The sequence below is a fragment of the Cajanus cajan genome, chromosome 5 (assembly GCF_000230855.2).
Source record: "Cajanus cajan strain Asha chromosome 5, NIPB_CcT2T_4, whole genome shotgun sequence".
NCBI classification, from domain to species: domain Eukaryota; kingdom Viridiplantae; phylum Streptophyta; class Magnoliopsida; order Fabales; family Fabaceae; genus Cajanus; species Cajanus cajan.
The window spans coordinates 66,185,256-66,202,458 of record NC_138521.1 but is presented as its reverse complement, the minus strand read 5'-3'; the positions used below and the strand labels follow the sequence as shown (position 1 = coordinate 66,202,458).

At 26.6% G+C, this 17,203-nt stretch overlaps 2 protein-coding genes across 2 annotated transcripts; one reads left to right on the top strand and one right to left on the bottom strand.

The window, feature by feature from the left end:
• The first annotated feature begins 7,002 nt into the window (after nt 1–7,002).
• Nucleotides 7,003–9,831, top strand: LOC109807335 (oxysterol-binding protein-related protein 4C-like). The gene is made up of 6 exons (XM_083074637.1): nt 7,003–7,011; nt 7,249–7,392; nt 7,623–7,880; nt 8,033–8,129; nt 8,333–8,875; nt 9,121–9,831. Exons 1-5 carry the CDS (start codon nt 7,003–7,005, stop codon nt 8,635–8,637), a joined length of 813 nt encoding a protein of 270 aa, XP_082930763.1. The 3' UTR covers nt 8,638–8,875; nt 9,121–9,831.
• A 1,532-nt stretch (nt 9,832–11,363) lies between these two features.
• On the bottom strand, nt 11,364–12,125 carry LOC109806958 (uncharacterized). The gene has a single exon (XM_020369487.3). The coding sequence runs from the start codon at nt 12,056–12,058 to the stop codon at nt 11,519–11,521; it is 540 nt and encodes a 179-aa protein (XP_020225076.1). The 5' UTR covers nt 12,059–12,125; the 3' UTR covers nt 11,364–11,518.
• Nucleotides 12,126–17,203: the final 5,078 nt, after the last annotated feature.

The following is a 17,203-nucleotide window of genomic DNA, read 5'->3' as shown; positions in this document are numbered from 1 at the left end:
CTCTAAATAACTTTTTTGAACTTATATTTGAACATATTATTAATTTTTAACTTGTAGATTAGAGGTATCATGATAAAGACTAACACTACTTATGATTTTAGAAAATATTTTTTAATTGTCTTGCTAAAATTGTATGCATAGTTTTTATATTTTTCTTATTCTTTAAATAATTTTATCACTTTTTCTATATACAAAAAAAGTTATAACATGGTACACAATTTTTAATTTTATTTATTTATTAAGTCGTAAAGTAATGCAACACTATGGGGGGTGTATTGGATTAGGATTTTAAAGGACTTTTTTAGTTAAAAAAAATCCTGCGGATTTTAAAAGACTTTGCAGGATTTTCATGACTTTTAAGATTTTGCAAGATTCTACAAGACTTAAAATCATGATTTTAATGGATTCTGCAAGACTTTTAAATTAGGATTTTAATGGATTCTGTGGGATTTTGTGGAGTTTTGACATTTGATAAGATTTAAAAAAAATTATACATTCAAATTTAAAAAGAGTCAAAGATAAAAATAATAAATAAAAAAAAATAATGTCTAGATAAATAATAATTATAATTCTCTATAATATTTTATCCTCTTTTTATAGCATCCACTATCAATTGTAACAATTCATCGGAATCATCCTTAATCCAAGCTTCATAGTTTTCTTTCTCTTTTCATTTTTCTTTATTATTTTCTTGTGAATCTCCCATTTGAATTACTAAAACAATATATGTTAAAAAATAGTTATATAAATAATTACGGATAATAGACAAAATCAATAAAATTATATTATTATTTTTAGAAGCACACCATCATACAAGATCGAATATATTTTTGCTATCCAAATGGATCAAATACCTCAGTTATTATAAAAAAAATGTAAAAACGAAAATATAGAAACATAAGATAATTTTTTATATAAAAAAATTAGTATATTCGATACTGAAAAAATATTTAGATATATAATTTTTTTTATATAAACAGAAGTATTTAGATATAGAGAATATATATATATATATATATATATATATATATGATAATTTTTAACGATATTTATAAATATAAATTATTCTAACAAATATTTTAACAATATTTTCTTTTTTAAAAAATAAGTTAATGAAGGCATAAATCCTAAACCCTAAAAAATTAGATATTGCAATGTCTTATGTTAATTTTCTTTTTTTAAAATATAAAAAATCTTAATTTCATAATATAAAAATAAAAAAGAAAAATTCATAGTAAAAAAAATAAAATAATTGTTGAGTCATAAAAGGAGGAGGGATAAGAGTAACAAATTCAAGGGAAAGAGAGAATTCGCAATTTTTATGCTAAGAGGGTTCTTCCCCCTACTAAGATCCATTTTTATCTCATTCTACTCACAAAAACCCTAACAAATTCATCTTTTATATATATATATATATATATATATATATATATTGTTGAGATTATGATATCAATTTCATCTTTCACCTTTTTCTTTTCTTAACGTGTGTCATAAAAAAAATTACCACTTAAAAGTTAAAATTTCAAGTATTTTTTTTGTGTTATATAAAGGAACAAATTCAACTACATAGAATAAAATAAAGTAAGTCAATTAAAGAGAACGAACAGAAAAATAAAACAAGTCAATGACACTATCATTTACATATTAGAGTTTCACAAAATAGGAGAATGGTATGAGAATAGTATTATATATGAGCAATGAACAATAGTGTAGTATTATTAGTAGAGAAAAAATGGAGAAGACAAGAGCATAGAAAAAAAAAGATGAAAAACTCACTTGAAAATTCTTAAAACACTTGAGAAATCATTTCAAACAATCCTTCAAAATCCGATGGGTTTGGATGGGATTGTTTTATGAATCTGGTATTTATAGATAACACTAGAAAGTCTTTCAAAATCCCTCTCACACAACAATCCTTTAAAATCCTTAAATTTTTGAATACCAATGGATTGTTTTTAAGTTGTAAAAAATCTCAAATGAATACCAGTGGATTTTAATGGACTCTTTAAAAAATCCTAAAAATCCAGATTGAATACCACTGGATTGTTTTTAAGTGACATAAAATCCTGATTGAATACCAATGGACTTTTTTACTCAAAAAAAGTCTTTTAAAATCCTACGAAATCCTAAACCAATACACCCCCTATGAATTCTGGGTGTGAAAATTTTTATTTATTCATATAATAACATCCTTAATTTCCAAAGTCTGGTTGTTTTCCTGCACTTTAAAATCAAGAGCATTCCGTGTAACTTTAAAGTGTGCTGCCTTGTTTAAGCATTTATTTGACCCACAATATTTAAACCTTTTACTATATAAAGCAAAATGAGAATAATTGTCACTTAATGTTTTGTTCAAGTGGTGCACCCTCTTCATTTGAGGGGCTTGCCTGTTTAAAAACAGCATTTTATAATCTCTGCTTTAAAAAAGTAATAATCTTTTACTGCTATGTTCCTAACTTCCTAGCTAGCTAGTAGTTAATTAAAGGTTCTATTCACACGCCTTTTATGTGGAAAATATGTTCGTGTAGAATCTAATAGTTAAGCTTTCAAGTTATGGAATTGAAGCTTGTGCAGAGCCCCATCCTCATCTATCTTTCGTTCAACAAGAATATATAACCACCCAATTACCACTGCCTTTGAATGCAACAAATTTATCCTTTTACCCTTTACTTTAATTTTTCTTAGTAATATTAAAGGAATATTCGATTCGATTTTCTTAAGTGAAATTCTAAGTTTAAATTTTGTATATAAAAATATATGGTTATAAGGAGAGACACAAGTAAGAATGAATATTATATAATAATGAATGTTAGATTTTCTTTTCTTTTCTTTTGGGAGTGTAGAGGGAAATGAAATTAATGCTTTGAAGGAAATTGTTGACTCACTCTTCTCTTATTGAATATTTTGCTTCTTGTATGTTCGATGAATATTGATATATAAGAGGAAATAAAAAATAAAATAAAATAAACTCAACGCCCATCTGGGATGGGTACAATGTTTCTTTCGTTCTTATAACTTTTGGCTATTATTTCTCTTTCATTAAGGTTTCTTTCTTTCTTTGACGTATTCATGCATAACAAACATGATTTCTCATTTTCTAAAATAAGATGATTTCTACATAATTATTTTTGTAATACATCGATACCAAAAGTAATAAAATATTACATGTATCCTCAAGCTTTAATTAAGTTGTGGTCTTTTCTCAGAAATAGGCCATTCTTATTATTTTTATTTTTATTTTTAAAGTTAGCGGTATGCTTTTTAATATGAATTTTTTTATTATTGGTAAATTTTACGTAGTTCATATTCTAAATATTTAAGGATTATTTTTTATTTAATAAGATTTATATAAACTTGTCAAATAGTTAAAAAAAAAAAAGTATTATGAAGATTAATTTAAGGGTTAGTACTTTATTGGCTTCATGCTTGTAATAGTTATATCTAGTGCAGCTTATTAAAATCAACACAGACATTTTTGTTAATTACTTTTTTTTTTTCTCTCTATAGTTTTATCAACTTTTGCATTTAATTTCTCTTACAATTAAAAATGTTCTTTAGTTTCTTTACACGTAATTTTTTTTTTATCGTGTATTTTCATAGATACTAAAACATAAATTTTATCATGTTATAAGGGCTAAAAGAAAAAAAATGTATAAGAAGTAAAATAAAATATTTTTAATTATACAAATAAAAAATTGATAAAACTATAAAAATTAAAAGAGTAATTATATATATAAGACTCTATATGCGCGTGGAGATTAAATGTCTTATTTTTCTCCAATAATTTAAAATTTTAATTAGCCTCTGTTAGAAAAATATATTACAAAAGAGTTAAAAACTGAGAATATGTATTATTTTTTACGTAGCTATATGAATTATACTCTAAATTATAGTGAAATAACTCTTTTTTTTTTTTTTTTTTTTTTACAGGAAGCAGAATAACTCTTAACCATTGCACTTACACTACCTGTTGTTAACGCACTAAATTAACATAATAACAATAATTTTTTAATTACCTTTGTTACAAAATAGTAATTTCTCATAATATACGCCATTTATAATAATAACTCTATTTTTTTAATTATTATAATTTTTAGCTGCTTCGACTTGCTTTTCATTCGGTTGAGAGGACCATGAATTTTTATATTTTAATTTTTTTCTTTTATTCTATTTTTTTTTACACATTTCAAATGATATTAATTATTTGTACACTATATTTTTATTTGATAATTGATATTTTTACTCTATAATCATAATTATTTATTCTACATATTTCAAGATATTAAATTAAGATACTTAATATTTAACATACTAATATTAAAATTTCTTAAGGGGTATGAAAAAACCTTAATCATGTGTTTGATAGAGGTAAATTACAGTGTATTTAAAGGAGGATGGTGGATTAGAGAGTAATTAAAAAATGTATATCTACATGAGAGACAAAATTGAAGAGAACTTTGAGAAAAATAATGGATTCCACATAATAAAGAAATATCCTAAAAGTAAGGAAATTGATGTGGATTTTGATTAAATAAAAACAATACCATCCTTTTATAATTGTTGATTTATATTTTCCTATTATGTGGTTATAATCTGTTATGGTTCCAAGTCATGCCAGTCATAACTAATTATGTTTATATTTCATTACGTAACTTATAATATTTGCTTATCTTAGTTGATATTCTATTATATAACTTCTGATATTCACTTATTTAAGTTGATATTAAATTGTTGATATTATAAATATTGAACAATTTTTATTTAATTATAAATATTCATCACCATAATTCAATATTTTATAATTATAATGTATTATATCATGTGCATAAAATTTGTAACAACAAATAAATATAAAGATAAAATGATAATTTTATATATTATTATTTTACATAAAAATCTAACTTAAAAAAATGAAATTTAAAATACTAATTCACCTTTATTTTTCATCTAATTCTATTTTACTAATTAATTACAAATTCAACTATATTCCTTATCTATTTCTTATAAATCAATTTTCAATCTATTCCCACTAATAATATATATATATATATATATATATATATATATATATATATATATATATATATATATATAGTCCAAAGCATTAATATGGAAGTAAGAGAAAGAGTCAAAGTTATAATTATATAGTTTATAGGTATATTCTATTAGGAGTATGTGTCTACGTATTACGCGATCTTCTTAAAATTGTGACATCAATATTAGTTTATATTTCCAATTCTTCCTTTTTAGCACCTTATCCTTTAGCTCCCTCACCTTTTTCAGCTTCTCTATTTGCTTTTCTCTTCAGCCATGCATGTCCCTAATAATGTTGTGTTTTGTAGAGAGAAAAAAAAAATGTGTAAAAAAATAAAGAAAAACGAAATAAATAAGAATTAAAGTGAAACTAAAGATTATTTAGTGGAGGAAAAAATAAATGAAAAATAATTTTTAACAAATTATTTAATTCAAAAATAATAAATAATAAATATTATTTATTTTTATTAGTTGCAACTCTACTTGGGTTTCAGTGGCTTTTATCTGAATCGATTGAGTGTAGCACAGCAACTTTGATGTTCTTTATAAACAATGGCGTGAAAAAAAGTACTACTAACCTCCGAAAAAAATAATAATAATATTTTTTTAATAAAATTTGTACGATTATTAAAAATTATATATAATTATTAAGGATAAAATAAAAAAAGATAAAAGTAAATATCAGATGAAAGAATCTCTTGATTATCAGTATAAATTTACATCTAATTAATTAACCTTTTTCTTCCATTTCTTTTGAATTAATAATAAAAACAATAGTTTATAAGAAAAAAATTTAACATAAAGAGATGGTGTTTGATACATAAAATATTTTTACTTTTTCAGGAATCTGAAATTGAGGATATTAATTTTTTATGTTTAAGTTATTGTTTAAAAAATAATATTCTTAAGAAACACAATTTCTCAAGATTTTTTTTTATAGAAGTTTTCCAACAAATTCTTTCTAAAATGAGAATTTAACATTCTTAAGTTAAAAGAAATATTTTACCATAGTAAAAGTATTACGTTACCTAAATTTATCTAGTTAATGCGGTAAAACTCTTTAATTCTCAACATTTATAATTTTTTTTTAAAAATATTTATAATTAATCAAATAAATTTAGTCATTCTTAAAAATCATGATTTTTGGAATTTATGATTTTTAAGAAGTATGATTTTTGAACGTGAAAAAAATGTATCTTCTACTAAACACCTGCTTATTTTTATTATTATTTTTTTCCTTTCAAAAATTATAATTAATGAGTATTATACTTCAGAATTAACACATGTTTTTAGTTTCTTTTTTCCGGTATTTTCTTAACTATTGTTAACAACTGAGCAGGATTTTTAACTATTATCAATTATTAGAACTTTTGAGTTTTGATTGGATAGGTTTATATATCGAAGGTTATTTAATGAATTTGGAGCTCTTAGGGCATATGAATTGGTTTAGGAAATCAATTTATCTCTATAAAAAATGAAGAGAATTTTAAATCTAAGATATATGGTCATCAATTAGATATATTATCATCAAAAATTAATTGTTGATGTCATAATTTTTTGTAACATGAAATGTGAAACGGATCAAATTATTTTATTTTAAGAGTAATTCTTGATAAAAATTAATTCATTCAATAATTTATAACATATATTAAATTTTAACGATCTAATTATTAAATAATTTTTTTTAATAAATAGATTAAGTTTACAAAAATTTTAAAATTAAATATTTTATTTTATTAATTCAAATTGACAGATATTAATAAAATTATTTTATATATTAATTTAAATTTATATACAAAGTATTAATATGATTTTTAAATTTTTAAAAATTTTATGAATTTGATCTATATATTAATAAATTTTGATTTAATAATTAAATCAATAAAATTTAACATATATCACAAGCTATTGAATTAAATAATTTTACCAAAAGTTATTCTTGAAATAATTTGATTTCTCTCTTTCACCATGTATATGGTAACAATTAATTTCTTTCATAATCTATGATTTATCACTAATTTCATGTCCAACACATTATTATAACCTATAATTTCAAGACATTAATTACGTTTATGGATCATTCGCTTTTATAGTTCTCTTATAATCTATGCTTTATCATTGTAAAATTTCATCAGCACACTTAATTTATATTATAACACTGATTCCTAATCATGGTGAAATATGGTAAAGTCTTCTTTGGGTGTTTCACTGTAGGAGACAAAAATTGTGCTCTCAAAACCATTAACACTTGAAAACCAATCAGATTCCGATGCGAATTATGAAGGTCCAAATATTCTGCAGCGCATACTAAGTCTCTTTAAGAACATTCGGCAAGAATCTGATCTCTCAAGCTTCAAGGCAAGTTTAGCTTTACTACTTGACCTGAAAACATAAATTCAATGAAGTAAATGTTATTTAATATTCTTAAATAAAAAATATTTCAATAAATAAAAATATTATCTGCTATATTATAGTTAAGAATATTTTAATAAATACAGTGCCCTTGAAGCATGGGTTGTTAGGTCCATATTTTTCATCAAAATTCATAAACCAAAGGAAATTATATTTGATGCATATTGAATCTGTATTATTCCACGCAGCTTCCACCTGCGTTCAATATGCCAAAGTCACAACTAGAGTGTTATGCAGAATCTGTATATTGCACAACATCAAACTTTCTAAGCAGAATCAACAGTGGCAAGACAGCGTTGGATAGATTCATATCTGTTGTAGCATGGAGCATTTCTACCACACGCCCTTTAAGGTTTGGAGTGGCTCCCTACAATCCCACACTTGGTGAAACTCACCATGTTTCTAAAGGAAACCTTAATGTCTTACTCGAGCAGGTACTCACTATGTTTTTTCATTCTCATTTTGGGCTCAACATGCTTAAATACTTAAACACGTCATGGACACAAATTTGTAGTGCACGTACCCTTTTCTGTTTTTCCGAAGATAATTGTATTATAGTATATTTACATGCATGCTTTGTTTTCAGGTTTCACACCACCCTCCCGTATCTGCCCTCCATGCCACTGATGACAAGGAAAACATAGAAATGACATGGTGCCACTTTCCGGTTTCAAAGTTCTATGGTGAAAATTTTCAGCACATATGTAGTCATAAATTAAATAAAAATATCTAGATAGACAGTATCAATTGATCACACCAGGTGTCAAGCATATTTCTTGTTTTTGCCTCAATTGATGATTTGGGACATTATGGATGTAATGTTCGGTTACTTGAAACTTTGAATTGTAATTAAACTTACTTATGCATAACAAAACCAAATATGCAGGTACTTCAATAGAAACTAAGGTGCATGGCAAACGACAGTTGAAGCTCCATAATCATGGAGAGACGTATGAAATGAATTCTCCAAGCTTGGTTATCAAAATTCTTCCTATCCCTCGGACTGATTGGGTTGGCAATGTCGGTGTCAAGTGCCTAGAAACAGGCCTTGTGGCAGAATTAAGCTACATAAGCCAATCTTTCTTTGGATTCGGGGCAGGTCAAAGACTTGTTAAAGGGAAAATCTTTGATTCACTGTCTATGAAGATTCTATACAAAATTGAAGGTCATTGGGATAGCTATCTCACTTAAAAGTTTTATTAATTACCTGTGTCATCTGAAAGCATATCTTTTGCTTGCATTTTTTATATTGTAAAAACCAGTTCTTGCCAGTTGTTTACTCATAATATTTCGGTGATGTGATCCTAATCCCACAAAATGTTGCAGTACTGTAACATTGAAGAATACAAGTACTGCAGAAGTAAGAGTGATATATGATGCAAGACAAGTTATTTATGGGCTTCAAACTCCTATTGTCAAGGATCCAGAGGTAATTAATAACTATATTTCACTTGTTTGTGTTGGTTTCAAATCTCTCTTTTTTTTTTCTATGATCATATTTATTATCCCCTGTATGAAGTCAAGGATCAAAAGGAAGTATGTTGAGTCATACAAGTATGCAACACTCTTAGTAACAAAGCATTTTTCAAATAACTATAATTAATTAGGATTTCAAAATGTGAAGGTGTACATGTTTTCTTGAATTTGATATGGGATTGTGTCGTACATTATCAGAGTGTGTGGCCAACAGAAACAGCTCTTGTTTGGGGTGAGTTGAGCCAAGCCATTTTGAGCAAAGACTAGGAAAAAGCTAGAGATGCAAAGAAAATTGTGGAGGAAAGACAGAGGGAGCTCCTGGGAGAAAGAGAGTCAAAAGGGGAAAATTGGGTTCCTAAACACTTCATGGTGTCTTATACCAAAGAAGAGGGTTGGGATTGTTCACCAATTCAAAAGTGGGTTCCAAATGCCCCTATCGTTGCCTTGTAAGTTTCAAAGTTGTATCTGAATGTTTTAAAATTGTTACTGTTATTAGAATAATGACTCCACTGTTAGCAGTATTTCTATATGTACAAAAATTCATAAAGTGAATCTTATCCTATCAAAGTTGCCACGTGTTGTTTGTGAATTCTGGTCATATACTCATGAGTCATAAGCAGGAAAAGGAATCATCCAAGTTGTTTCCATCAATTTCATGAATCAATTCTCTCCCATCATTTGCACTACAAAAAGAAAGGCTTAAGATGTTTAGGAGGGCTAAAGGCCCAAAACAACAAAAATTACAAGCTAGCAAATCTGGAAAACATGGAGCCCAGTATCAGTATTACGCCCCAAACTACTCATACTGTCGGCTACTATTTTTTTATTTTTATTTTTAAATAACCATGATATGGTATGAAATTTGTATTATTCTATCACTAAAAGCAATACGTTAGTGGCTAATTTTTGTTAGAGATTGTGTGAACATAATGAGTATTTCTTTTTTAACATAATCTATTTTATAATTAAAATTAAGATTTAAACTACTGATAATTTGGTTTAAAGATACAATCTACTAATACTTGTGTCAATTAGTATTGATATTTACTATGTTTCTAATTATGAAATCCTTTCAATTAAATTACACAATTTAAGAAAAGTAGTTAATTTAGTTAAGAATATTAAATTTGTCAATAATTTAAATTATTTTTTCAAAATTACCCTTAACATCTCTTAAATTAACTTTCTCTCTTTTCACTTAATCATTTATTACCTAATTAATTAATATTTGAAAGAGAGATGCGTCTATTTATCTTCACCAATTCTCATAAGAGATAAAAAAAATTACCCAATTAATTTCAAGCATTTATTGTCTTTTGTCTAAAAGAATCGTTAATTAAATAAGGATATTTTAGAGAAGATATAATTAACGCAACTAACAATTAGAAGAGAGTCTTATATAAATAAACAAATAAAAAAGTGAAAAAAATTATATATATATATATATATATATATATATAAGAATAAAGATACCTTTGGTCCAATTTATAAGTGACAAATTCAATTATAAACCATCATCATTAATTTTTAAAGTTATTATAAATTTCTTTTATACGCTTAATTAATTGTTAACTTTATTTTTTATATATATTTATTTATAACTAACATTAAATATATTAATTATTTAAAACAAATGATATCTTTGGTAAATTAATTAAAAATAATTAACTTAATTACTTTTTTGTCTTAATGATTTACTTATATTATTTATGATTAAGATCAAAATTATTATTATTGAATCTTCATTATCTGTATTTTATTTTTTAAAAGAATATATAGAAATATGCTAAAATTTAAATTTATAGCAAAGTTAATTAAAAACAATTAACTTAATTACTTTTTTCTTAATAATTTGTTGTTGTTTATAATTAAGATAATAAGTAATACTATTTAATCTGCATTATTTGTATTTTTTATTTTAAAAAATATATAGAAATATGGAGTGAATATTTTGCTCAAGTATAAAACAAATAACTAGCAGAGAAGGTTCCAAAATACTGTACTAAGTAGAGTAAGTTAAACAATCACTTATTTCTAAAATAAGTTGATATGTTTTTCATATAAAATTAAACATCTATAATCTGCAGGCCAATACGGCTAACTCTGCGACGAAACTCACTAAACCTCCAAATTCAACGAAACAAATGGGAAAAGGCCTGCAATTAAATATGCATAGTACATACTGTACCTTCCTTAAGGTGGGACACATGAACTCTCCTTTATTTCCAATACATCTTGAACCTAAGATTGCATGGAGACAAATAAACATTGCAAGATAACCTCCTAAGTCCTAACCTCACTTTCAGTTTAAATAATAGTTGGATTTGAAATCTTCAATATCCAGTGAATAATAATTCATAGGTCCAAAGAGTCGTACGTAAATACAATACGTACGTGCAGCTTAGTAGAGAATGAGATACTGAAATTAATTCTTTAAGAAAAACACTAACCACACTCTTCTTAATACTCTCTTAATTAGTACTTTTTTTTACAATCGATTAGAAATCACAAGAGACAAAATCACTAAATGAGAAGCAAATTTATACAAAATTTGTAATTTCCCATAAACTTTTTTCTGATATGCAAGCAAGCATGTCTAATTCCCCCGATAACATGAAAGGTCTTCTTGCAAATCCGACTCAGTTCTCCTATGGAGTGGCTTCTCTGTGATGGTGTCCAAGATAGGTTTCCAAGTTTGAACTCTACAAGGGATTCTTCCTTTATTCACCACACTCAAAGCACCATATTGCTCTACAACCCCAAATCTGCGAGGACTCTCGGAGGGTGAACTCCAAACTGTTGGAGTTGTTTGGCTTGACAAAGGACTTGCTTTGGCTATTGTGGTGAGTCTCTTTGCAAGGCCAGCCAAGTCCACAGGAGACACATCAGGTTGCAACACTGAGTATGGTAGCATCAAATACACTTGCCCCGGTTGGAGATGTGTGTCTCCATTCAATGATTTTGATGAAGAGGATGAAAGAAGCTGAGTGGAGGTGCAAACAAAGTGGTTTGAGGGGTATCCAATTACTTCCCTAGCTGAAATGGTTTGCTCAAAGTACTCTACATAACCATTGAGATGAACCACACGGATGTTCTTGAATGTGGAGGATGAGTTGCAAGACAAACAAGCCCCCATCTCTCTCTTGGTGTGAATGCTGAATGAAGAAAAGGAAGTAGTGAAAACTGATGAATGCCTATGGTCCTATATTTATTAGTATATATACTTGATATTATAGTGTGTGTGTGTGTGAATAGGTACATAATGAACAAATGGGGTTTGACTTTTGATGAATTAATGCAGAATGGATAAGTGAATATTTATTAAGCCTTTTTGGAAATGAAAAATTATTGATGTGGTTACCTAAAACCTGCTTTTTTTCTGACCAAGTTGTTTGCATTAATTCAACTTGTTGCATCATTGACACAAAAGGCTAGGATGCTTGATGCAATCTATACCACGGCCAAAAGTCACATGAATGATTAATTAACTACTGTGTTAATTTGAAAAACTTATCTTTAAGCATCTTTATGAAAAAAAGAAATTAAACTGATATCATCTTAGGATCTATTTAGACAATATTTTCCATAAAAATCTTATAGAAAAAGAAAAAAAATTATAAACTAAGACTAGCTTATGAATAAAATAATTTTTAAGAATTTTCTACTTCTTCAAAAACTTTTTTTTTAATTTATGTATAAATTAATTTTAATTTATCAAAAATAACAATTTTATTTTTTCTATTTTTTCTTTTATAAATATTTTAAAAAAAAGTTTATCTGAACAAATTTTATATATAAGCTAATTATAAGTTAGTTTATAGATTTTTTTTTCATATTATATTTTTTTAAAAAAAAATATTTTTAATTTATGTATAAACAAGTTTTAACTTATAATTTCTCATTCTTAATTACGATTGTAATAGAGTTGACATAAAACCAGAAAGCTTATTTGCGTTGTTTTCTAACTAGGACATTTCTTTGTCAAAATAAATACATATAACGTGTTTAGAAAAATGAAACTAGCTAGGTAGCTCCATGGTCCCCCTCTTCCTAGCTACTTTGGCGTGCAGCTTACTTTCTTAAGCTAATGGAAGCTTAAAAGTTGAGAAAATGAAAGTCAAACCAATCAAATTGCATGCCAATAACTTAATACATGAAGAGACAACCCCAATCAATACTAATGAGCCTGCAACTTGCATTTTTAATTGCAAGTTGCAAATCTATTCTCTGTGCCTTTCTTTTTAATTTTTGATCAATTTCTTTTAAGTTGAACCCGTCACTAAATTAATTAGGCCTTATTTAAATATTAAAAAAATCCAAATAGTTATAAAAAAAAATCAACATGTATTACCTCCATTCAATTATATCGTGATACATTATTGCTTTTAATTATTGATAATTTTATGTAAAAGTATTAAAATATAATTTAAAGTAACTAAATAATATATTAAATAAATGAAAGGTTAAGAAAAAAATCCTAAAGATATTATTGTTGGAAAAAAATAACTTTAAACACTATCGTTAAAAATAATTCATAGAAATAATCTCATTCAAAAAATTATTTAAACTTATATATAGAAAGAGATGTTAAGAATGATATATTATATCAATAAATTAGATTAACTTAATTTTGTTTCATAAATTATCAAGTCTAAGAAGTCTTAGTTGAGTCCAAATTTAAATAAATGATTGTACCAAAATCTTAAATAAATGATTGCATCTTGGTCAATCTCTCTTTATTTGCTCTATGTTAGAGAGGCTTCGTGCAATATAAGGTTTAGGTTATTCCAAAAATGTTTTTTCGCTTGAAAAAAATATTTTTTAATTTTAGGAAATATTATATTTATTTTATCAGTAGAATTATAATAATGACAATAAAATTCGAATCTATAATTATATACATACTATCTTAACTTCCACCGCTAAAATAATAATAGGATAAAAGAAAATAAAAAAAAAAACTTCATACATGATGAGGAGAACTAAGAAGAGAGGGGCCATCTGAATATGAGGCCCTAGAAGCCAAAGGCCCAAGTTAAAGGAAGGAGATCAATAAAATGGTTTGGGAATAAATTGGGTTCGGAACCTAGTTCTATCAGGAGCTGAGACAGATAAACCAGCCTCATGAAACAAACACATAAATTAAAAAGAAGAACTGAAGATCAATCATAGCCCCAAGGTGTTGCTCGCTTGTTTGATTCTGTTGATAATCTATAGTGTTATCATTCTTTATATATTTATATATATAGAGAGAGAAATTCGTTTATTCCAAGAGTAGATCTATTTAGACTTATTCTGTTCAATAATTCATGTTCTACATCAAATTTCAATAATCTAATTGTTGAATTTAAAATTCTTCATGTATAGATCAAATCTGTAAATTTTAAAAAATTTTGAAAATAATTTGATACTTCGTTTCATTAATTCAACTCAATATATAAAATGATTTTATGATTATCTGTCAATTTGAATTAATGAAATGAAGTATCAAATGATTTTCAAAATTTTTTAAAATTTGCAAACTTGATTTATGTATTAAAAACTTTAAATTCATCAGTTAAATTGTTAAAATTTAATGTAGAACATGAGTTATTAAACAGAGTAGGTTTAGATAAACTTTCTCCTAGAGTAAACAAATCTCTTTCTCTTATATATATATATATATATATATATATATATATATATATATATATATATATATATATATATATATATATATATATATATATTAAAAAGATTGACTCAACCCAATTTTTTGGACCAATTCTTGATCAATTTTGAGCTGATTCATTCAATTTTTATCGATTCTTTTACATAATGATTTTGTGGTTCTTCTTGATCAATAGACTAATCGGTTCTCGATTCAATCAATCGCTTGAGTCTGATTCTAACAATACAGTTAAGAACTAATTTGCATTCGTGAAATATAATTTTTGTTAACCAAACATTATTTTCAACATTTATGTTTCGTTTTGTGTATATATAATAATGACTATTAATTTTTTTTTTCTTCAGAAAATGCTCACACTAAATTAAAATCTTGGATCCGATACTATTAAAAATAATTATAATAAATTTACAAAATTGACTAGTAAATTTTGTAAGTTATCTCACCGTCATATAAATATAGTTATTTTAATAGTAGGAGGTTTGAATAAAAATAGTATATTTTAATACATATTAGGTTTGTTTGTTCAACTTTTTTTTATATATATAAAATGTATATTTTTAAATAAAATAAGCATATTTTTATTTTTGAATATGTTTGTCTAAATTTCTTTTGTAACACCGTGAGTTTTTAGTATTTTATTTTAATTATGTGAAAATATTGTTGGTTGTTGTTAGTAATGTTTTCTTAGAACTTTAGTCGAGAAACTCTCTGAAAATTAAGTTGATTTTTTAGGTAGTTGAGTCATTAATAAATTGGGCCAGTTTTAAGAAGAGTAGATAAGAGTTTTCTTAAGACGCGAGCTCATATAATTCCACATTTTAGAAAACTCTAGAGAAAAGTTAGAGAAAAACTCTTTGGAAACTCAAAATCATCTCCATCTCTTCTTTTCTGGAAATCTTCCCACTCTTCTTCCTTGTAGTTGAATTAATTGGCCGACTTGGAGGTTAAAGATTGTGGAGCTAAGATCCCGCTTCGAAGTAACTCCCCTTCTTCCTCTTCTTGGTTTGGATGAATAAGAGGTAGGAGAAGTTTATGTTGAGTTTGTTAGATGCATGGTGGATGTTGTCTATAATCACTAAATTCATGTTGTTATTGTTGAATTTGTTGGGTTGGTGACTTATGGAGTTAGGTTTTTTCTTGAAGTGGTTGTCTGTTGAATGTGGTGATGTTTGATATTAGTGGTTGCATGTTGTAAATGTGGTTTGTTTCAAATTATTTGTGGTGTCTGGATGTGTTTTTGTATAGTGAATGTTGTAAACTTGTTGAGTTACAAGTGAATTGACCCAAAATTGAGTTTTGCATAAATGCAAAACAGGTATCGTGCCAAGTGTAATTTCAGGGTGTCAAGTTTGATTTCAACTAGTGGTTTCATCACATCCATATCGGGTACAAGATTGAATGGCGCTAGAGAATCATTTCAAGTTGAAATCACAGCAGACGTCAATGGAGTGGTGTTGAGCATGTGTTGTGTGGAGAACCCTACACATCAGGGTCGTGGGTTCTTGCCACACCAAGTGTTAAAGAGTGGGAGACTTTTTGCCTCAACCACGCTAGGTGCGGGTAGTTTGACGTTTGGCATTAAGCATAGACAAGACAAGGAGCCTTTTGTCTCGATGGTGTCGAATGTCCTTTACGTGGCACCGAAAGCGAGTTGCATGATGAAAAATTGTTGTTTTAAGATGTTTTGTTGTTGGATGGTGATGAATGAGTTATATGTATGGTGATGTATAATGATGAATCTATATGTTGTAAGTTAATATGTTGAATGCTGATGATTATGTTGTAGAGTTGTAAGTTGATAGATGATAAAGTTGTATAAGTTGTATGCTACTAAAGTTGTTCATGTTGTTAAAGCTATAGGCATGTATTTTAGATATGTGTCTTAGCTACGATACATAAAAACTAGAGGAAAGTAAAATATATTTTATAAATTAGAATATCTTATTGTATTGATATATGTTGCGGGGCTCTAAGAGCTTGTTGAAATCCTTCATTGAGTAAGTTGGCTTCTGAATGTGTATTTGTTTTAAGTTGTCTTCTTTAAATTTTATGTGGTATCTGTATGTTGGCAAAGTCAAAGTATACGTGTATAAAACAACTAATCAAGTAAAGTACAACGTTAGAGACTTAGTCCTAATCAAGTATCGGAAGGACATGGTACTTGGAGGATAGTCAGTGGTTTAATTCTATAGGCGACTTACTATTATAGATTAATGTCATGGTAAACTCATATCCAAAATTGGTTTACCATGACAGCAGTACTAGACTTAGTAGTTTAAGTAGTGAAACTTGATAAATCAAATTAAGTTGTTAAATAAGATCTCTTTAAAACTGAAAGTTGTCTATACCTAACATGACTATTATAGTTCAAACAATGTGATTCGATAGGGTATAGTCACTTAAACAACTCATCTTTACTGTAAGAGATCTCTTTAGTACGATGATGCATTTGTTGTATATTGTTGTATGATAACCATGTTGAGATGAAGTTGTTTAAGTTGTTATGATGTAAGTTGCATCAGTAACAAGTTGAAGTTAATGTTGTTATTATGTTGATTTAGTTAATATTGATGTTGTGCTTGTATGTTGCTTTATTTTCATAAGTTTGCC

What these genes read in the sequence shown, in the direction of transcription:
- LOC109807335 (XM_083074637.1), top strand. An exon ending in TTAATGTCTTACTCGAGCAG is followed by an intron (nt 7,881 to 8,032) that starts GTACTCACTATG and finishes CTTTGTTTTCAG; the next exon opens with GTTTCACACCACCCTCCCGT. An exon ending in TCCGGTTTCAAAGTTCTATG is followed by an intron (nt 8,130 to 8,332) that starts GTGAAAATTTTC and finishes CCAAATATGCAG; the next exon opens with GTACTTCAATAGAAACTAAG.
- LOC109806958 (XM_020369487.3), bottom strand. Translation starts at nt 12,058, where the DNA reads ATGGGGGCTTGTTTGTCTTGCAACTCATCCTCCACATTCAAGAACATC.